At 37.4% G+C, this 23,030-nt stretch overlaps 1 protein-coding gene across 8 annotated transcripts in view; it reads left to right on the forward strand.

The window, feature by feature from the left end:
• The window catches only part of LOC104150292 (spindlin-Z), a 62,804-nt gene that overhangs the window by 7,281 nt on the left and 32,493 nt on the right, over positions 1 to 23,030 (forward strand). For 7 of the 8 annotated variants that reach the window (XM_068926797.1, XM_068926795.1, XM_068926801.1 and 4 more), the window contains exon 2: positions 22,371 to 22,596. In XM_068926797.1, the coding sequence (XP_068782898.1) occupies positions 22,545 to 22,596 (52 nt within the window). In that variant the 5' untranslated portion in view covers positions 22,371 to 22,544. Of the gene's footprint in view, positions 1 to 477; positions 592 to 22,370; positions 22,597 to 23,030 lie in introns of those variants that run through there. The other variant, XM_009684471.2, reaches the window with a different exon arrangement.

Consider the following 23,030-nt stretch of genomic DNA (forward strand, 5'->3'; position numbering starts at 1 on the left):
TTGCCCATCCTGTTCCTTAATCTTGTGCGTTTTAGGCAGTGATAAGAACGATAAAGAGAGATTAGAATAGAAGCAAATCCCACAGAGACTAATTTACTACTTTCACCTTGGAACGTTCCAGTTGCAGAGAGATTTATTAAATGTATGTATTTTTTTCCTTAATCAACTTTAAAAGATTTTTTTTGTCTTAATGTTGAAAGAAGATGAAAAAATTCATTAATGGTTCATTCACCATCAGTGGAAGTGCAGGGGTGAGAGAGCTGATCAAGTCAGAATGTATGCCAACACAAGTATCTTCAGAAAAGAGCTTAGCAGAAAACTCTGCTTTTCACGTGGTGCAAAGACTTTTTAAGAATCTGCCTCTTAAATGCTTTTGTAGTTAAGGAATATGCAGATATTTGCTGCATTTGGAAACTGGAGAGCACTGGGCACTCATGTTTGATATCTTGTGAATAGGGGAGCATTCCAAAGGCTAACCTTGGATCCTGCAGCATGGGCTCTGCATTGCTGAAGGGAGGAGGAAGAGGCTGCTCTAGAAGTGGATGGGCATGGAAAGTTCCCTTGGTCCATTGATTGCGGAAGGCACCTCAGGTGACTGCTGATCTGTTCCTGATATCGGCAGTTGTGATTTACATCTCTTTGATCTTCTGCTCTCCTGTTTGGTCAGTAAAAGCTTACTTTACTGTTAGATGGCAGCCCCAAGGCAGCGATGGCAAGTAAACTCTCTTCTGGTTCGTATGCTATCCTAACAGTTCGCTTTAAAGTTTTTTGGGTTTATTCCTACGCTCAGTTATACCTGTGTTGGCATACATAGAAAGAAAAGTAAGGCAAGTTTCTGTCATTTCATATGACTAGGGAATGTGGCTGTATTAATAATGAACAGAAAGCATTGTTTTGTTTAACAGTAATAACTTGCCCCAAAAATGGAGTGAGGGGGAGGAAACAGATTGCATTATTGATAGCTTTTTAGTGTAGATTTTGATTGGAGAAAAGAATTTGAATTGAGTCATTCTAGGGAGTGTTCCCCTCCCCCCCCCCGGCCAAAAAAAAAAAGTACAAAACTTAATTGAAGGAGGAAAAGTAGTGGGGGAAAGGACTCTTGTCTGTGAATGGACATCCTCGTTTTCAGTATTGGGGCCTCTGTTCACTTCGGGGAGGCTGTCTGTTTGGTTGGAGGTGGAGCAAGATGAAATGTGAAGCAGGGATCAGCTTGAAAGGCCAAGGTGTGGTTGTCTGTTCTTGTGTGTGCTCTGTTTGTCCATAGGGCAGACTTCTAGAAAGCCTTACCTGCTTATAAGGGAAGGTATACTCTGCCATCTGAGATTGGAAAATACCTAACTCCTTCCCTTTTTGGATTTCTGTTTTCTCCTCTGCTCTTCAGCTGAGCAAGCTCAACCTTCTTTCATATACTGAAAGATGATTAGTCTCTCTGCAAGCACGTCTGTGTATTTTCAAAAGGAAAAATGTTCCATTTTTATTTTGTTTTTGCTTCTTCTGTTAGTACCAGTACCTAGGCTGATGCAAAATCTCAGAAAGTGTAAGGCATAACTGAGCGTTTGTGCTAGTGAATCTAGTGCTGATCAGACGTAAAGTTTTCTGTAGAGATTTCCAAGCTGAAAGGAAGATGAAGAAGACCTACAGCTGTCTCTGATAAAAGTTCTCGCTCTGAAGTACTATCTCGGGGAATGAACTACCCTGTTTCTTTTCCATTTTTGTTTCATGCACAATGAAGTAATTTAGAAGCAGGGCTGTTGATAGAGTTTATTATCAGGGTTTAAGAACATTTTCTCTATCTTCTGTAGGACAGGCAAGGTGTGGTAAGGAACAAAAATGATTCCAAGGTGGTCTTCATTCTGAGTCTTGCCACCATTTTTTCACCTTTCTGCTGTTAGAGTGTAAGAGGAAATATTTGAGGCAGCCGTTTTTGCTTTCTTGTAGAGGCAGTTACTCAAGGCCAAATAAGTCCATTCACAGGCAGTCCTTCCAGTTTTATAATCTTCTGAAGTATAATTCCAAAATAAAATTATCTTGTTTCTGTACTGAACTGTCTCACACATCTAGGTGTTGGTGTCTTGTTTTGCAGAGGGAGGGAGTGGTGTTTTCCCAGGATACCAGGTATCTTTCTGGAAAAAAAAAAAAAAAAAACACTCCAGCAAACAGGATGAGCACTGAATTTAGTGTGAATTCTTGAGCTACAGGTTGTTTTTGACAGCTCATTTAAAAGAAATTCTGTGACTTAAACTAGCTTAAAGCAAAAGCTGTTCATAGACTCATGCAGGTGTTCTTGGAAAGTACCTTTTCCCACAGTCCACTGAATAACTTCTCAGCAAATAAGTTGAGACAGTTCTTTGTCCTCTTAAATATCTCTTTAAGAGCTTTTGCTTCTCATTATTTTCATGAATATGCAGATATCCATTAGTTTCTGAACCAGTTCTTTGTCTTTGTGCATTTCTCTTCCTTGATCTGCTCTTGGCTTTTCCCTCCCCTTCTGGGAAGAGCCATCGGTTTCACAGCTTGACACCTCCCCAGTTTTTACTTACCCAAGATGTGATATTTGTTTTCCACTGAAAGTCTGAAAGACCTGTGCATAAATAGAGAAAACCTTACTGAGTTGGGAAATGATATGTGATGTTACAATGGAGAGGGTTGTCATATAGCAGAAAAACCCAGTGTAGTAAGCAGTTTAATTAAAAAGTTGTTCTCTTTGCCCTAGCTGATTCCAGTGTTGGCTAGAGTATATAAATGATTAGTATTACTGGTCTCTGAATTATTTCTTTACAACTTAACTACTCAGCTTCAAGTAACACTTTTTACTTTAAAGAACTTTCTCACTGAGCCTCCAAATTTATCAAAAAAACTAGCATAATTGGCTGTAGTTAGAGTTCGTAAGAGAGCGCTGAAAACAAAATTCAGCACTTTACTGTTACTACACTTTATAGCTTTGGACGTTAATGCTATTCACCGTTTAAAGTTGATAATCTCTTTAGGTTGAGATTGGTATTAACATCATAGACAGTGGATATTCTGCTATTCATATGGAAAAACACCAGATCACTTTATCGGTTAGTCCCATCGCAAGAGACTTGTGCTTCTTAACAGCAAATGCTTTTGCTTAAGTGATTTACTTTGCCAATGTAAACAGTTACTTGAATGTATTTACATAAAAGCTGCTTTGAATCTAAACTAAACTGACTGGAGGTGAAGAAAAAAATAGATAGGGCAGATTCACTTGATGACTGGTTACTCAGCTTTTTCAAGACACAAGTAAAAGGCAAGAGGTCATTTCCCTGAGTGCTTTTTTTTTTTTTTTTTTTCCCCTAAGCATGCAAAGACAGAGTGAAACTTGCCACTGATTTTAATTGCCTAATCATGTCCATGAGATTTTCTTATAATCAGGTCTGTAGGGAGAACAGATAACTTCTCTGTGCTTTGAATAGAGGCTTTGGATCTTTGTATTGGTGTCAGGCATCAGTTTGCAGAATGCTAATGTTTACTGTTTCATTGCTGGTAATTTTTAGTGAAATTGTCCATTTTCTTTTGACTAGAGGACACTCATGCGGTGTTAATTTACCCAACGATTTTATTCTAATTCCTTTCCTCCTCCCCATCAGCTGATTTTTAAGAGAATTAAATTTTTACCAGTGGAGAGGCAGTCAGCATTTCAGTAGAATAGAGGCCCAAGCCACTGTCTGTAATAAACTCAGAACTGTCTGCCAGGATTGCAGTTACTGTGGTGTTGATTATGGGAGGAGTTTAGGCATGTATGTCTCAACCGTGAATAAATGGGCTCACGGAACAGCTTGTTATCTTTTTGCTTGGTTACAGAACTAATGCCATGTAACTGCTTTCTTTCTAACCTCCCCCCGCCCCAATGTTTTGCGGGGTTTTATTTTTAGATGCTGGAGAAATTTGTCAATATCTTCATTGGTTATTTAGGTTGAGCTTCAAATCAATCAAATTTTTATCTTTTAATCAATGCTGTGAATATTGATTTGTCATGATAAGAATTTTGAATCTGCTTTTAAAACTAATTGCTGTAGCGCAGATCTTGACTATTGATGTATAATTGTTTGGCTTAGTATCCCAAACGGTGGTGTTTTTAGCATCTTCTGACAGATTGATTTCTGGCCCTGTCCCCCCACCTTGGTGGTCTGCCACTGCTTATCTTAAAAACAAATAGTGATTATGTTGCAATACATTGCGAGTAAGCTATAAAACAGCTGCAGTAATTGGGTGTAGACTCTAATCAGAGGTTCCTAAAGCATGAACTGTGTCACCTCTGAATGTGGGAAACAGAAAATGTTCTTTATTGTGGCCCTCCATGAATGCAGCTGTGTAAGCCTGCTGCATTAGAAGAAATTTCATTTCAAGTATGTCAGCAAGATACTTGCTCTTACAAAAATAAATGACCTCACATTCTTAAGTCTGGTTTAGGAAAATATTTTAATTATGCTTATTTTTAGTTTAGTGTTGCAGTGACTTCTCAGCCTACTGGACTCTCGGATCTCAAAATGCATATCCTAGAGCAGTTTATTGCTTGTGGTCCACAGATTGCTAGTGAGCCAAAAAGGTTGAGAAGGTGGACTGTCAAATGGCAGATCTACTTTTTTCATCTCCTCTTTAAAATAAAACGTCAAACCTAGGTTCCCTCAAAGCTGGCAGGTGTGCATTTCAGTTTCTGCTAGCCTGGGTAGTTGAGAACTGGCTGTTAAATGCATGGCGCTCAAAGCATCAATGAAAGATTAGTCACTCTACTGAAGGGATGTGAACCCAAGACTTTGATTTACAGTGATTGGTTAGAAGACTTCTTAGCCAAGTGATAGTAACTTACCAGTCCGCTACCTTCTCTTAACAGCAGGGATATGCCCTGGACTGTTTCTTCCAGAATGATTGGGCGATCCTTTTGATTTTAGTACAATGTTTCTCAGACTTATACAATAGCAATTAAACTTAGTCTTCACAGCAAGGCTAATGACCTAAGTATCATGTATGAGGACACACTTAAATAGAAAATAGAAACATCTATTTTAGAAATATTCTATCTCTAATTCCTGAGATCTGTCCTCAGCGGTCTTATCAAAACCAGTCTGCTTGTAAATTTGTTCACAACTATAATAAATTGATTCAACTCTGTCTGTAAGGAAATGAGCAAGGACAAAATACTTGCATTATGCAACTCAAAGTTAACTTGCATTTACCATGGAATGGTAGTAAACACGTAGCTTCTATAGCAATAAGCTACTACTGTCATGTCCTGGGAAATGGTTGTCTTTGTGCATATATTGTTGGACTTGGCGGGGAGGAAGGATGATGGTTATCTTTTAATAATGAGAAGCTAAGCTGCTTCATGTTTGCTGTGATGCTGAAGTGTACAATGTAAGGCAGTTACGCTGCATCATCTGACCCATGACAGCTTGTTTCCCTGGTGCCTGTGCATGTTCTTGCCAGGCAGTTAAATGCAAGGTAATTTGAAGTAGACTGAACAATTAAGAGAGTTAAGATTACCTTTGGATTTGTGAGTTCCTAAAGGGTAAAGGAATTCAGGAAAGGTTCTTTTGGATTTGAAGCAGTAGTAAATTATCTTCAAATTGTTGATGAAAGCATTACCTTTAAAGATTTTTTTTTTTAAAGTATGGAGTACTGTTTATTTCTGAAATGATTGGTCAGTATATTGGAAGAAGTACTAGGTTTACGCAGCGTTGGGGTAGGATAGAGGCCCAAGCTCTCTTAGTTTTGCGTCACCTGTAAGAATAAATATGTGGATGCTTTAAAAACTCTTGGTGCTTCAAAGAGTCCTGGCATGTTTTGTAAAGTCGCAGGAGGAATTGTAGTGATGGGATGAATAGAAATGAAGTCGTATCTTAGTATTCCCAAATAAATGTTGAACTTTACCACTGATTTTAAAGCTAATTAGATAAACTGTTACTGCTGTTTATAATGATTCCATAGTAGAAGGGTAGAAAAATACTGAAACCGAAGTGTAGAATTCCAGCCTTCCTAATCTTTGTTCTGTTGTCATAGAAAAATCATTTCAGAATAAACAGAAGGGTTCTTGTTTATCCACATTGCATGAAGGAGGCATGGAGTACAACTCTAAAAGAACTTTTTAAAAGTGCACGGTGCATATGTCTTTAGTGTTCTCATATCGAAGGTGTGCATAATTCTGCAATAATTGGCAAAGTGTTTTGCAAAATTAGTATAGCTGTGTCAAAGATTGAGTCAAAGATTGACTGTGAAAGGTTTGTGCGTAGATAAATGTTTGACCTGCTCTTCCCAGCTGTTGGAAGGAAATAAACTAGAAGTTGGAGATTTTGTTTAAAAACCTATATATGCATTCATATGGAACTTAAAATTACATGTTGACAAGAGTACATTTGATTTCTTTAATTAAGTTTTTGTAAGCTCAGTTGGCACTATCCACCGTTTCCTCCTGCTGTTGCCCAATTCCTGTTCGGTGGGAACAGCCAATGCTTGTTTTTAATACTGACCTTCAGATCCAATTTTTTTTGTTTCTTATGTTCAAATTTCAGTATGTGTTTTTTGGACTAATGTAGGAAACAAGGAATTCCTCGTAGGGCAAACATATGGCAAAATGTCATTCAGTCCCTTAGCCAAATATTATTGAATCTGGTTGTGATGTTGCTAATGTGGGAGGCAGATCAAGTAAGAAACTATTACATTTAAATTAGTTTAATGTTAGACAAATGTTTAATAGCTGGCTTTACTGTTGAGCTGAGCCGTCAAAACCAGACCAAAACTGCAAGGCTGTTTGCAATATATTCTTTTGGAGAGCTTAGCTTTCTTTTGTTCTCTGGCTTATTTATTTTTAAAGTTGCAGGCATATAGTTGTCCTTTTCCCTTGAAACCTGGAGGAATTTCAGAAAGCTAATTTTACTTGGAATAAGACTGAATTCAAAACCTGTATTTAAAATGAGCTTTTTTTTTTCCCTTCCATCACTTTTTGATTATGGTGTGCATGTGTAATTTCCCACTCCCAACCCTATTACCTCAGGAATTTCATTTTTCTTTACTGCTTTCATTGCTTCAGTTTTGTGTCAGTGCTTTTAATTTTTGCCAGCATGTGTTGATGTCCAGCTTTTTTCCCTTTCCCGTGCCAATAGCTAATCATAACTATCAGCTGATTTATTATCATCAGCTTTTCTGATTCTAATATATTACTATCACTGTCACTTACCTTATAACCAGCACATTTGACTTCAGGATTAGCGTTTAAAGATTAGTGCTCTTTGGATATATATTCCAAAACCACTTGTACAGTTCCTTCAGTAGTGAGTGTCAAAGTTATTCTGTATTTCATTTTAGTAACTTCTGACTCTAATGCATAACGTCTCATGTTGCAGCCATATTTATTGTGGAGCTCTACTAGACTATTTCATGGAAGTTTTAAGTTGCACAAATTTCAGCAAAGAGCAATGTTTTTGATAGTATCCTCAGTTCTGTGCAATGCAGAAAGAATGATTCATTCTCTTGTGCATTCGGAGAGCTCTGAATAGTTTAAACAGTGAGATTAGTCACTGATCCAGTAGGTTGGAAGGTGGCGAGTTTGTCTACAATCACTTGTAGAAAGTTTTTGCTTTCTCTTGAGTTTGTATTAGCTTCCAGTAACTACTAGTCAGTCTTTGATTCTTGAAGGAAACAGATTTTGTAAATTAATAGTGACTTGTCCTACATCTTGGATTGTTTTGCTCCGTAGAATTAGTGCACTGCACTTTACTGCTTGCCTGGTTGAGGGATAAGAGGTGTCCCTCAAAACAACTGCTGCTGTGAGTGTAGAGGAGATAATTTTTTTCTATTGAAGTTGATTGACATAAATGTTTTTATGTGGCTGCTTTCATGCAGGTGCTGAGGTATACTTGCAGACACTTTAATATGTGGTGATTTTTGGAGTATTTGTTGTATAGCAAAATGTGTCTCTGGAAGTTTTTTACTCATTATTTATTTATTTTATTACAGTCTTATGGTATTTTTACTTCATAAGGATATGTCACAACAGTAACAAAAGCTTTTGTGAATTTCTGGGAGGAAAATCTGATGTAGTGGAACAAAAGTGTTTTTCTTAGCTACGGTGAGGTACAGGTGGGGGAATTGTATCAGAACAGGCAGCTGGCTGTTGCATATGGCTGGTTATGTACAACCCCCTGCAAAAATCTGCCAGCGTATGTTTTTGTAGATGTTTTATATAAAATCCGAATACTTAAAAAACTTGATTTTAAAAGTGCCTATGTTTATTACAGCAGTAAAGCTTTTACTTTAAAAAAAAAAAAAAAGAAAAAAAAAAAGAAAAAAGTTGGGAAGTACTAGTAGGATGGTAGATGCTGAAAAAATAGGGAGATAGAATGAATTAATTTCTCACGCTATTAGCAGCAGAACTTGTTTGGTAACTCTGTGCCATACTTGAATCAAACAGCAAAGCATCTCTTAGGTTGATCTGAAAAGGGATAAAGTTGCATTGTTTCTTTGATCAGTTAGCCTTCAAATGGAAAATGTTGCTTATTTAGTGCTTGCTTTAACCTCCTTATGGCAGCTGTAGCAAAAGGAACAAACAGACTGTAGGTGTGTTCTGAGAGGCAGCTTTTGTTAGAAGGGTTAGTTTCTTCAACTGTGGATGATTCTTATAGGTGTAATTTTTTTACATGGTCTCTGAGTTCTGATAAACTTGGCATGTCCTTAAATTAGTTTTCTTTCAAGCTCTATTAGTGATTTGAAAGATAAAAATGGAAGTATGCTTATAAAATTTAAAAGAAATTTTTTGGGCCTGCATATTGTTAAAAAAACCAAACAAATAAACTCCCTAAAATTGGAAGGTATAGAAGGATAATAAGCAGAAAACACAAAGCTTGGAAGGTTGACTATAGCTAAATCATTTTTCGTCAAGGAAGCAGACTGAAGCAGATGACCGTTTTGAGCTCCTCAAGGCCTACTTCTCTATAATGCTATTTTATTATAAATGATACAGGGAGGGGAAATGTACTTAGTAGCTGTCTTCCAAAGCCTTCAGCACGCAGAACAACTCGGGAATAATTGGAAAAGCTGTAGGCTGTGTAGACGTTTTTAGGACAATTGTTGCTTGATTTCTGTATGATTTAGTAACTCTTTTTCTCAGAAAAAATAGCAAAAGGAAATGCTGATGAAAATCAAATACAACTTGAGAGTTTAGTTATAGGATACTGTTTTACATACTTTTTTTTTTAAACTGATTTAGGGTTGCATGCTGAGTAAAAAGTCTTCTCCAAAAAAGCTAGGGTAACTTTTTGTCCTAAGTTATATCAAGAGAAGAATAGAACAGCGTGGAAAAATTCATCTTGCTACTGAGCGCCTAGATTAGCGTAGTCTGTTAGGGGACTGAGCTGTCTACATATTAGCAGAATTAAGTGTTAAGGCTTCCTAATGGAAGAAATAAAATTCACCAACTTGTCAGTGAAGTCATAACTTAATTGCCAGCATCCTGGGAAATTAAGGGAATAAAGAGAGGTTTATTTCCTACCGAGCCTTACTCATCTTTATGTCAGTACAGGAGAGACATTTACTTCATCTCTAACTTTACCAATACAGAAAAAACATCCCTTTAATTTTTTTAAAGAAAAAATTAAATTAAATCACAATATTAATTTTTACTACTTGGCGATTATACTGGGTTAGGAGAACTCAACCAGTATTTACATGGATCATGGAACTTGATTTCAACTCTACAGGTAGACAGATTTTAAATGTGATCGAAACTAGGAGTTAAGCTCTTAAAAGATGTGATTGCACAAGGTAGGTGTTAAAACAGACGGTTGACAGGAACTTTCAACTTTGGCAATAGGTGGAAAAATTAGCTGCTGTTTTAAAGGACAGGAAAGACCTGAACTTATGCCTAGGTATTTTACAAGGTGGTGAAACTGGCATGCCCAAGGCAGAATTATACTAATTTTCCAGTTGTTTGCACCCCCCCTCCCCCCGAAAAAAAACCCCAGTGCTTTGCCAGTGGAACTAGCTACCATGAGGTACATATGTGCTTCTGAAGATCATTTAGGAACAGCTAATTCTGTAGAGAAGCTTGAGATGGATTTTGAACCTGTTTAAAAAAAGCATGAGAAGCAGATGCAGAGTTTCTGGAAAATCTGGCCAAGTGTTCAGTGTATTGTTTGCAGCTAGAACGTTCTGCCTCCAGAAGAATATTGACAGTACCTGAAGCATTTCTCATACCAGTAGCTTTTTGTCACATGTTGAACACTATGCAGAAGAAGAGGGCAAGCCTCAAACTTGAGGAGAGAAGAGCACTGGATATGAGAAAACACCACTTCTCTGGAAACTTCTTCAGCTGCAGAGAACAAACTAACGTGTAGGTAGTAAACATGCTTACATACCCACTGTTTCAACCAAAAAATGGGTGGTAAGCAGGTCTGAAAGGTATTATATGATTGCCTTCTATAGATGGGAAACAATTTAAGCCCCCTCCCCCCCCCCCCAAAAAAAAATAGTAGTCTGTGCGCTTGGAACAATAATGGATTTCCTTTTTGGTAATCTGTGCCTGTTGTTAGTCTTAATGAATTCACTAACTTTACCTATAAAATAGGAAAACTTAACCTATATTTCTAAAGAAAGACCAAGTATCTTATTCATGCTGTGTACCTTGAGACTGTCACTTGCTTAATGTTTGCAAAGTGCTTATCTGTCATATTTGTTGCTAGTGTTTGAATTTATTTTCAGTTGTACTAGATAAAATTCTTCCTGGTTGTAGAGTCTGTTTCACTTTTCAGGCTCTTAAGGTGAAGATCTCGCATATGAATAACAGGTATAGTTTTTTGCTGTCAACAGTTGTTATGTATTCACTGGTGGGATTAGAGCTAATAAAGCGATGTGGAGGTCATTGAGTGGGACTTATTTTTGTCAACAAGATTAACTAATTGTGATCCGTTTCAGAATTTGGCTGAAAACTATTCAGTTTAAAATTGAATCAAACTGGAAAAAAAAATCAAAGCTGGTAGATTTTTCTTAAATGAAAAAAAATGAGGCATGAAATATCAGATAAAAAGTGTGGGCATTTTTTTGTTTTTTAATGAAATTCCTTAAGGAGGGTTTGGTACTAGATTGTAATGGGCGTTAGTGAATTACAAGCTACTGAAACATAGCCACTTTTAGATTGTTGTTAAAATAGCAGCTGAGGAACTGAATTTCTGTTATAGGCTTTTTAATGAGTTTGAGTGGCTTATTGGATTTAATTGTAAATGCAAGATCAGAGTGCAAAAAGGGAAGGGACCATGGATTCTAAAGCTTTGAAGAAACATGCCGTTTATGACAAAATGATGGGAACGCTAGTGGCTAGGAGTTGGTCAAAATTTGCGTTGCTCTAAGATTAAGGATTGCAAATGGTATCCTTTCATTTCGGAGTTAATATGGCATGCTCTGGGGATGCCATAGCGGGTGGGAAAGACTTTTGAAGAAGGCATAGAAGAAAGCTGTGGTACTGGGGGAAAGTAGTGCTGTGAGTCTGTCCACAGTTCTGTTTATGCTGGAAGCTACTTCATACTTAAATTTTGAATTTTGTAAACACTTGTTTGCAGTTGCCTTGACAGCCCAAGAGCAGCCATTAAGACTTGCATCTCTCATTCTGGATGTATGCTTTAAGCGATTTTGGCTGAAATCTTCTTAGAAGTTCACTCCAAATAGCTTAATTGTCTTCATAATGATATAAGTAGGAAAAAATAGTTTTGCTTCTTTTTTCCAGAGAAAGAGGCTATAGCCTTCTGGATGTAATATCTCATCTTTTAAAGCAGAGAGATGAAACTCAAGAATATTTATCTTTGGTAAGGATGTAGTATATCTTTGATGAGGGCATAACTACACCCCCCCCCCCCATGAAAGCCTCTTTAACTCTGGACGAGGAAGCACTGGACAATTGCCGTTCACACGTGCTTAGCAAAGACCTACTGAGGTTTGGCAGCAAAGCTCTCCGAAGTCCCCCCCGTATATATTCTTTCTATCTAGCAGCATGTGAGTTGGGTAGAGTTGTAACTGTGACTGGGGAGTGCGGCATTTGCTGGGCTGCTGAACACCAGAAAGACTTGTATTTGTGTTCTTTGTTATGCTTTGTACTCTTTTTGCATGATTTAGGTATTGCCTGAAATGCAGAGGTTTTCAGAAGTCATTGCTAACAGCTCTTTATGACAAGTAACCCTCAGTGAGAAACCTGAAACCGCTGAGAAGCATGTGTTCCAGCTAGCTGTGCAAAGAGGCTGGGACAGGGAAAAATTGCTGCAGTGATCTCAATATCTGTATGACGATTTGACATGTAGAAAAATTGAGCGAATGATTAGACTGGTCACTGTCAGATGATTGGAAGAGTTTTTCTAGAAAGAGATGGCAAAGTGACTTAGGTAAATGAAAGAAAGGGTGGAAGCTGAAGTCAGGAGAAGGACAATACAGAAAGAGTTTTTGTGTAGGCGGTGTCTGGGAAGCAAGATCTTAAACCAAGTTCAGAAAGAAGTGAAAGACTTGTTTTGCTTGAACTCAGTATTCTGGCAGGTAGCTTGGGCAACTGTGGTTTGGCAGCAAATGGTTTTGGCAGGTCAAGAGACCTAGCCAGTCTGAGAGGAAAGCTGATGTGTAATACATGTGGGTAGAGCCAGGCAAACTAGGTCCTGTCAGTAGCAGGAACTCAACTTGATAGCCTTGATGGAATCACTTGAACGTGTTGGGAGCTGTGTTATGAACACTTAGGGAGGACTGTGTACCCTTACAGATTTAGAATGAAAAGTATGTACGCAGTATTAATGGATGCTTTTATTGTGCGTACATTAAGGCTTGTCTCACTTCTAAGATTGTTATTATCCACATATTAAAAATGTGGTGGACTGTCAGAAGGGGCCGAGCTCTAAAGAACTTGGGATAAATTAGTTATTTTTATACTCAAAGCAGTATGTGACTAAGTGATTTAAATGTAACGTGTGCAAGATGACCTTCAATATTTGTTTAATTCTTATTTAATAGCAATGTATTGTGTGTGGAGAAAGCACTCAGGGTTCTATTGTTTAAAAAAAAAAAAACTATTTGCAAAGATTTAGCTACATACTTTTGAGCAACAGAAAAATTTTCCATAACCTTCTGTAGAATAAAACTTTAAAAGGGTCTTGTTGTTGTTGTCACTTTATCAAGGAATATATGTATACAAAGAGGTCAAATTTAAAATCGATATTTCTGGGGGTTGACTTTTGAATTGTACTATTAAATGTAGTTTTTGGATAAGAGTCAAAAGTTTTCAGGATGCACTGTATTGTATGTTGCTTCTTTGCTTTGTCACTCTGCATATTCTTTGAACGATTTTTTTTTATTACTGCAAAATATAAAAGCTAGGTAAAATCTGAACAGTTTCATTATCACGCTGGAGTTCCAATAGCATGGGTTATGACAGTTCATGTTGCAATTCTATAATAACTTGATCTTGGGATGTATTTTATAGGGTTCATAGTAGCATAGAATTTTCTGGAGTAAAAAGATCAAGGGAAGCTATCCTAATGTATATGTTGTGAAGCAAGCTTGTTTATTAGACTTCTTTGATCAAAAACATATATCTTGGGGTTCTGTTACCACTTCTTCCTAATGATTCTTACTCTCTGAAAAGAATCTGTAATCAGTGATTTTAGATCAATCAGTTTATACATTCAAAATTGCTTATGTCCCAGGTGGTGAAGTTGAGTGGTGGGTGTGTGGTATGTGGTTTTTTTTTTTTTTTTTTATTCAATAGCATCAGCTTCAAAAATGTTACTCTTAATTATTTGGTAGTTACACTTTGCTGCAAAATGTGTTGAAGATACTGAGGCGTACTGTCATGTCTGCACTTGAGAACATGATGACTTATAGATCTTGTTAAGTGGCAGAGGCAGCCAGTTCAATTGCATAATCTGTGGGTGGCACTTAGTGTAGAGTAATGGCTAATTCTGGTGAGCACTTAACTCTGTTCTTAATGTCTGATGGTTATGGTGCTCTCTAAAAGTAGTCCTTTGACCTTCTGTGAAGTCTGCATGAAGATAGATGCAGCTCTGTTCAAGTGCCTTAACTGTTAACAAGTTGTCTTTAAACTTCTGATCAATTTTATCCTTTATCCTTATCCTTTGACCTTAATTTATTGCTAGAAAATAAATCTCTAGATGGAAAAACTTGTTAAGCATTGCTCTCTTAGCTCTGTAGACTTCTAGAGTGGGGTCTCATTGTCATAACTGCACATTAAAGCTTCCTGCACAGTGGTTTCTTGTACTGATTGAAAAGAAGAGAGATCTGTGAGTTCATAAATGGAGCTTTTTACGGGTTATGTTGAGATTCTTACCTAGCTTTATACTGAGGAAATTGAAGAGAATGCTTCCCTGTCTCTTGATGGATCAGGCTTCGATTTCTGTTTTTGCATGCTGAGAATCTTTAGACAGCTTGTTCTCGGAGCTCATGCCTGCCCCACTGAAGATTAAATAGAAAACCTAGACTGGTACAACCTGAAGGTAAATACCAGTTCTTATGGTGCATTCAGACATACTGAAAATGTTAAATCAGGTGTTTGAATGGGATGAAAATGCTGTTTTTATCCACGTGAAAGATTCTGCAGAGCAAGAAAGCCAGATACTCTCTCTAAAGGTATACTTGAACAGCAGGTGAAGACAGCGATAATGTGCAAAAATGCCTGTCCATGCATTTAGGTAGGTAAAACATGATATGAAGATTGAGAAGGAGCTGAGAGGGAAAGTAATAAGATGAAGCCCATAGAGACTGTCCTGCAGTACATGGTGCCTTATCTTAACTGCTATTACAAGGCTAACTATCTGTGCTAGCTTTACTCTAGCTATTTTTTAAGATAAGTCTAAATATATCTGAGGTACATATGTGTTCTCACTGTACAGATGTTCAGATAGCTATTGCGCTCTGCTAGACTAACAGCAGGTCTGCCAGTGGAGGTATTTAAGGTCAATTTTTCTTGGATGGTTTGCTCTTCATTCTCTGTTTCCACCTGTGACCTACTGAGTGGAATCTTTGATACTTGCAAACGCAATGCTATTCCCGGGAGTCCTTTGGAATTACGTATGTTGTATGTCACTTCTGGAATCTGCCCCTTTTTAAGGGTAGAATCGTGCATTCATCTTGGATATAGAATTCCCACTGTCGTCTTAAGGCTAGCAAAATATCAAACCAGTGAGATGTGGAGGAGGTGATGTTGCCTTAATTTGTCAATGACCAGAATATCTGAAATAGTTCTTTGATTGCAGCAGGATTTAGAAGTGCTTGAAAAAAATATCTTCTTGGTATGCTTCTAACATAGGAGTTCAGTTCCATATACCTGAACTTTCAAAAAAAAAAAAAAAAAAGTAGTTTTTAATACTTGGGAGGCTTTGCTTCCTTCAGTGCTTAATTTCTAAGCAGCTAAACTTCAGAGACGAATTTCAGTGATGCAGCATTAGTCAGAACCATCCAGTGTATTACTGGGCTGGAAAACATTTGGGAAACCTCACATTTTATGGTTATTTTTCACATGTGGATTTTATTTTAAGAATGAGATGCATACTTCTGTGAATGTTTGAGACAAACGCCCTACCCTTGGTTGTAGAGTGCTTAGAATTAACTTCCTGAAATTGATCTCTCTCCCACTAATCCAAGGCTGCTCAAAGAGCAGATGCCAGTGAAATATGTCCAAACTCTTGGTCCTTGAATTGGAAATAGCGTATTGTTCCTCTAATTTGGAGCAGTCGTCCGGGGTGGCAGTGTCAGATGTAGTCGCTCTGGATTTGGGTTTTTGGTTTGGGTGTTTTCCCGTAGAAGGTGGAAAATCCTACTTGGCTTTTTTTGTTCCTGAATATTTGACAGATGGGGACTGTAATGCAGATAAGAACACACTTAACAGCTTCAGTGCCTTGCATCTCCCACAGTAACCAGCTATGCAAGCGTAAGCGTGCTGCAAACTAGGCTTAAAAACCATTCTATAAGCTCTCTGAGGGGGAATTTGTTTTAGCACTTAAACTGTAGTAAATTTAATTTTTGAGTCAGAGATCAGTGCATTGTGACATTGGTGAGAACCCTGTGCTTTCATGCTGTGGTGTTTTTAATTGTAGTACGGGAGTTCTAAAAACTAGTCATGAGAGAGAGCCTTCAAACATTAGGAGGGGGTGGCCACTGAGCCCCTGAAACTTAAACTGCTAAGCAAATTTGTTAAAATACTGTTTTGTAGTACTGACCCTGTAATGAAATCTTGCTGCTGCCTTTGTAAAATGACTGATTTTTATACAATCTGTCTCAGTTTCTTTCAAATCAATTGCAAAAATGCTCTCCTCTTCAATGCTAAATTGAATAAAGTGAGAGAGACTGAGTGATTTAATGATTTGTATGTTATGAGGAAAATTCAGTGGAAATAGAGAACAAACTATGCAGTCTGTCTCAGTAACAATTAAATCTTGCTAATTCAAGAGGAAAAACAAGTATGGGCAGGAAACATTGGAAATGCTACTTTCAGCATTTCTGTATCTAGTTGTGTGGTATGGTTTTGGGTTTTGTTTGGTTTGTTTTTTTCTGTTAAAGAACTTTAAATGCAGTCTTCAAGGGTTGCTATTTGCATGTGTTCTCTTAAAACTACACTAATGCTTCAAGTTCATAACATTGTTTTGGGCCGGGGGGGGGGGGGGGAATTAAGCCATGTTTCACCTGTTCACCTGAAATACTGTTTCTAACCTTAGTAGAGCTAAACTAAGGACGTGTGCTGCAAGGTGGTTTAGACAAAACTTGTCCAAGCTGTTACCTCAGAAGGAAGATTTCTGAAAGGTTAATATCCTTTGTGTAGGAGTCGTCAGCATTATCTAAGGGAACAAGTATTGGGATAATTCCTCAAACTAATATTACTGTTTATAGTTGTTCTTGCAATACTTTTTTTTTTCTCTACGGTTTTTTGAAAGAGCTCCTAAATTATGTCGACTTCCCTAGTTTTGCGCTATGATAGGGAGTTCTTGTCCCCAAACCTTCTCAGCAGACCCCTTTTTACTCTACGTTGTGGTAAAATCCTTATCTAATGTATCTATTTGCCTATGCTAAAATTGCAAAAAAAAATGTAAATTGCATTAGGCTTTCTCTGTGTTCTGTGTTGTTAACAAAAAGTTAAAATACTGATGTTTGCGAAAAGAAACATTTTTTTTATGCAGTTCCTGGATCGTTATAAAGTATTATGATCCGATCCCTAGAGTTCACTGAGTGTATGTATGTGCCGAAGATAAAAGCATGTATTTATCTGAATGTAATCTGGTCAGGTTTTTTTGTTTCTTGCTTCACTTTTAAGGTCTTTTAACTGTGCTTGTGGTAGAATGAATTGTATTATGCTGATGCTTTACTGAAAGCATCTATATACAGTAGTTTTTTGTTTTTTCTTTTTTCTTTTAACATGAAAATGCCTAGGAAAACAGATGAACTTTAGCACAATCTTTTTCCCCTTTGGCAGAAATTGTGCAGCATTTATAATCCCGTTGTCAAGAAGAGTCACTTGTATAGATAGCCCTTTCAACAAGGAGTAGCTTGCACAAATTTCAGATTATTTCAACCTCCGTTTCATAACGTACTGTTGCATCAATATAGAGTAAATGTAACTTACAACTGTGTATATACGCAAAAAATTGTATACCAGTGCTGCTTGTGTCTATGCACTGTTAGGCAGATAGCAGTTATGGGTAGAGGAAAAGCTGAGGATATCAGAGGGGAGGAAAAGTAGTACTTGATTTTGAGTCTGTCAGCTGATAACTCTGTAGCTGAAATCTATTGCTTTTTGTGGTTGTCAGTTGCAAATCCCTAGATACTAAGTAGGCTCTGTGAACACAGGTTTCTTAGCCATCAGATGGTTATACTCCTACTAAATCCCAGTGACAGGAAGGAAAGTTCTTAATCTTGATATGCCGTGTGAGGTTTGTGGGATACTTCTGTGGAATTTGAGCGGCTGAATTCTAATAGCTCAGCAAAGCTGTAGTATCTCTTAACACAAACTAAGAGCAGCTATGTATTTTTATTCTTGTTGTTGATTAGGGGATATTTTAACCTTGTTTGGTGTCTTGGGAGGGGGAGGAGCAGGCAGACTTGCATAGGATCATCCTTTCTATTTCTAAGATAAGAATTAGAGAACAGAAGTAACATCTGCCTCGTTCAACCTGTGTGTGCCAAAACCATTATACTACTTCAACAAAAAATGTGTATCAGCACTTCCACACTGAATTATGGAAATGAAGAGATTTCTTGGTAGGTAATACTCTGCGCTGACCCATTTCACTTCAGCATGTCTCCTTTCACAGAACAGTGTTGTGACTTGTTAGGGTGATCATCCGCTGATCTGTCAGCGCAAACTTGGGTGCCCAGTTGCATTTGACTCTTTTAAATGCCACACTGAAAAGGTGGGAGCCCACTAGGTGGTGCCACAAGGCCTGTGTACTGATAGCGCCCAAGGTGGGGGACCGGCCTCTTTAGAAGCTGCAAGCTTGTATATAGCATCAGAGAGGTATATGTTCTGATTTTGCAGTTGTGTATTACCGCAGCTATGTTTTTGTGCTATGTAATGTAACATCTCTCTTCAGTGTTGATAATAGGGTCCTGAAGCTTTTGGGTAGAATACAGTAAACAACTGTGCTGTGGGTTGCAAGGAAATGCTTGTAATTTCAGGGGAAACAAGCATGAAACTTATGTCTGTATTTTCATGGAGTTAAAGGCTCATGTAACAAAGTCTTTATTTTAATGCTTCTAAGTAGTTATGGGTGTATGGAGGGGGTTAAACCAGTTTATAAGGAATATATAGCCTTTGCCTACTGAGTGTGCATGCTGTTTTTTCCTCCGTTTACCTTTATGCTGCAAAAAAGGGGGGGGGGGGAAGCATAAGGTGATACTTGTATTTTCTTCTGTTGTGATACTGCCTTCTTCCCTATCCCTACCCTGATAGTATGATTGTACTGGTTTCGTAGTATGATGAATGACATTTTAAAAATTCAAAATCCAAAAAAAATGGAACAATATGATGATACAAAGCATTCACCTAGCTGCTGCATTCAATTTTTTAAGTGTGTTCTGACCTAAAAAGGAAAACATGCTCTGAGTGTGTGTGGGTTTTGTTTTTTGTTTTTGGGGTTTTTTTTGGTAAAAACAAGCCAAACGCCCGGGCTGGTGAGTAGTTGGAGCTGACATGCTGCTAATTAGCAGCATGTCTATCTTCAAGTGAAAACCTGTAAATGAGTTACTGGGGACACGGGTGTGGGTGACAAGTGCCATAACTGGTAGGCTGGGACACCTCTCCTCTAAAAGTTACTGGTAGTGGGTAAGGACAGCATAGTATATTCTGGATGTGTTAGATTGGATCCAAAAATACCATATGTGTTGTGCTTGCTGTATGAAAGAACAAAGTAGTGGGTTTAGAATTGGTACACTAGGCTTTTAATAAAAAGGCTGACATCTGTTTTCAGAAGTCCTACTGAAATATTTCAAAGGGACTTAATGGCTTCTCACTTCAGATTGCTCAAATACTAAACGCTAATGCTGTTAACAGAATTACCTTCAAAAATAGATCATTTCATAAGGCAACCTAAGTACATACTTCTAACAGGAATTTCCCTCCGTCCTTAGCAGCATGGCTTGTTGCTACTTAGTATGTCACAAGTCCATTAAGAATTGTTGTACCTTTATATGGAACATGGTATTCTTAAATACTGATTTTTGTAGTAAAATTTTGTAATAAAAGGTTTTGAATTTTGTGAGTTGACTTTTTCCTTTATTTTTTTCCATATTAAGGATTTACAATATACACACAATAACTTTAAACGTGCTGCTTTGTTGTTAATCATGCTTAAATGTCAAAATTGTATGTTTTTTCTGGTTTATTTTTAGTAAGGCAAATGAGACTTAGTTCTGTGTACTTCAGGGTGTTATCGAAGTACATCACTTTCTTTAGAATATCTGTTTTACTCTCTCCTTATTAATGTCTTTAGAACTGTCAGTATGAAACTGAAGTGTTAGGAATTCAGAATACTAATTTTAGGAAAGTTTGTTTCATTTACTTTCTGTGAAAGTTGTAAGTAAAATGTTGAATTAGTGAAAGTTACTGGCTTAGTTTCTAGAAAATGTGAGCTGGAGAATCAGCTTCTCACTTGAGTATTCTGATATCCTTAGGTTCAGAGAGCACAGTGAAACACTTCATTAAATGTTAACAAATGAATTGTGACTTTAAAGGATTAGGAAGTCTTTCTCCTTTTAAGAAGTATAACTTCAAATTTGTGGAGTAGTAGTGACTGGGGACAGATAATTCAAATAAAACACGTATTAACTGGTAGCAAGTCAAAGCCTGTTTTTTGTTTTTATTTTTTTGATAAATATAACTACAGAATCAGTGAAACTAAAATGTCTATACAGTATCTTACATTTAGCTTGCCATGGATTGGAAATCTGGAGGGGGAAAAAAAAAACATGATGCATAAAGATGTTATAAAATATTTTCACCTTCTCGGATGATAAGTCAACAGCTTACTGGAAATGGTGTTTTTAGTTGCTAAGTCTTAATATTTTTTTTATTAAATTATAAAGGCATAATACTCAGTTTATTCTCTCTGAAGCATAATATCTTCTGTAGAAGAAAAGTGGCTTTCCTTTGCATGTGTACATGGTGTCTATAAGACTGAATATGGAAATGTGTCAGAGGAGTGCTCTGAATTCAGAATTTACTTCAATAATCAGAGATGCCTCTGCACTAATCTGTTTTAATCTATATCAACATGTTTTTGATGGCTTCAGCTGAAAAAATAAAAATCTTACTTTGTGTTCTCTCTAGTTAAATAGCAAACTAACTGCTTCCTATTGTTTCTTAAATGCTTTGTAAACCTTGAATATTGCTCTTCTGGTACTGTTCACAATTATTATATATAACTGGCAGCTTTCAGGAGAGACGGAGTGTGGAAAAACTGTTAAGCTCCTTTAAAGGGGTTTTTAACTTCAGTCTCTCAAATTCTCATGACTTCCTGGCTGTGGATGTCTAAAAAGCTTGCTCTTCCTTATATAGTATAGATCTTTCCAAAAACTACAAACTGCCAAATGCTTGCTTAAACCAGGAACACTAGAAATGAGTGTTTAATTTTGTCTGTCTGTCTGTTGCTCTTTATTCCTAGGAATATTAATCTACACTGCTCTGATATTCTCAGGAATTAGTGGATCTGATTCATGGAAGAGCTAACAAAGTGTTAGAAGGTGTAAATACAGTTTTCTGTGGCATACCTATGCCGTAGCTCAAGGCAATTCCTTGTACGTTCTGTTGTTCAGTAAGGCATGAACATAAGGCGCACCTTCTCCCACCACTGGGATGTTAGTTAGGACCATTCCTCTGTGTTTGACCGTGTCGGTCATGCTTTTGTCAAAATTGGCAGTGGCTTCCAAAGCTGCTGTTGGCAAGAAGTGCAAGGCAGTCTCGGCCAACACTGACTGACGGGTTACAGAGAATATGATTACAGCAGTCGCGTTTCTTAAGGAAACCGGGCTGGAAGGATGAGTTTACCTAACCTCTTTTAGCCACAGGCAGTATAGAAATGAACGTATTAATCGGGATATATGTCTGCTGTCCAGCGACGTTAGCCTGAAATCCGTGTATGTAGCTCTTTGAACTTTTTTAGGTGATCACAAGATTCTCGAACTGAAGTCCTGAGAAGGACTTTTTTAAAGTTGTCCTCACTTACCTGCTTAATCTAGAGGAATGTGATGACTAAGTGTTTCAAGAATCCAATGACTTTAGGTATAGAGAATCACCACGCAGTTCTGCGGATCTTCTATAAACTAATGACTTGGTCTACCAACTGGCAAGTCAAGTAGTTGTTGCACTAGAATTTGTGGTTTTGGTACCGTTTGAGTCTTAAGCTTTTTTTTTCCTGCAGAATTTTTTAAACTTATCTGTAGAGAAGTAATTCTGCTGTGTGGGAGTTTGAAGCATTTTATCTTTAACAAACAGAAGTAGTTGATTTGTGCTTTACCTCTGGTGAAGGTCATGCAGTTTTGTCTGGTTTCAGGCAGACGCTAAGCTGTACTAAGTTAAGTGGCTTTGAAGAAGTTTTACTGTGTACTTCTGCCTGTGGATAACTTAATCTGGTAGCTTTAATTACTTTCCTGTTCTTTTACACTGTATGGAACTTGCACTGTGTACATGAGGAAATGTACCAGCCCTCGCGAACGTTGGGCTGTCTTCTTGTCTGCCTGTCCTCTCTTTGCTGAATGTGTTTGAAATGACAGACTATGAAGTGACATCTTGTTAAACACGAAAGCGAAAATATTTTGTTTCACTTTAATGCTCATCTTAACTAAGTCTCAAATCAGGCTATTTATGCTTTGTCTGTTTTGTTTTTCAGAGTAATATAATTAAAAGTGCTTCTTCTACATTTGATGAAGAGCAAATCCATGGTTGGATGGTGGATTAATAAGTAGTTGTCCTATTCTAAGAGTAAGAAGATATTTTGGGAGTTGGGAAGCACTGGATTTTCACCCTAGTCCAGCAGCTTTGCTGCTCACTTAAACACAGATGAATGAAGACCCCATTTGGAAAATCACCAGGTCAGCGGTCCAGAGCTGATGCAGGTGAGGTGTTTTTGTTTGTTTGTTTTTTTTAGTGGATAAAAAAGTATTCTTATTCTGTAGACTTTCTTATATACTAATGGCTTTATGAAGCTATTTATTCAGTGATTAGTTTCATTATGGAAACTGTTGAATTGAAAAAGCCTATGTTAATTTAGCAGTACAGATTTAGTTAAATGTTTAGTGGCCTATCATATGAAAGGTTTAGTAGAACTGTAAGTTAAGTGCAGTTCTAAAAAGGAAGGGAAACAATCTGTGGTAAAAGTAGACTGACATTTTGAGGAGAAGATTTCTCTTTTGCTCATTCCAGAAGTGTTGGTTGAGTGAACAGTGGAGTAATGTGTTTCCCCACATATTTGTAACTTGCCATAAAACTCTTAATGGTTTGGTAGAAGCTGAGATCAGCATGTAAAAGAGCATCTCTTGAAAAGGTTTTT

The sequence above is a fragment of the Struthio camelus genome, chromosome Z (assembly GCF_040807025.1).
Source record: "Struthio camelus isolate bStrCam1 chromosome Z, bStrCam1.hap1, whole genome shotgun sequence".
In the NCBI taxonomy this organism is placed as follows: Eukaryota; Metazoa; Chordata; class Aves; order Struthioniformes; family Struthionidae; genus Struthio; species Struthio camelus.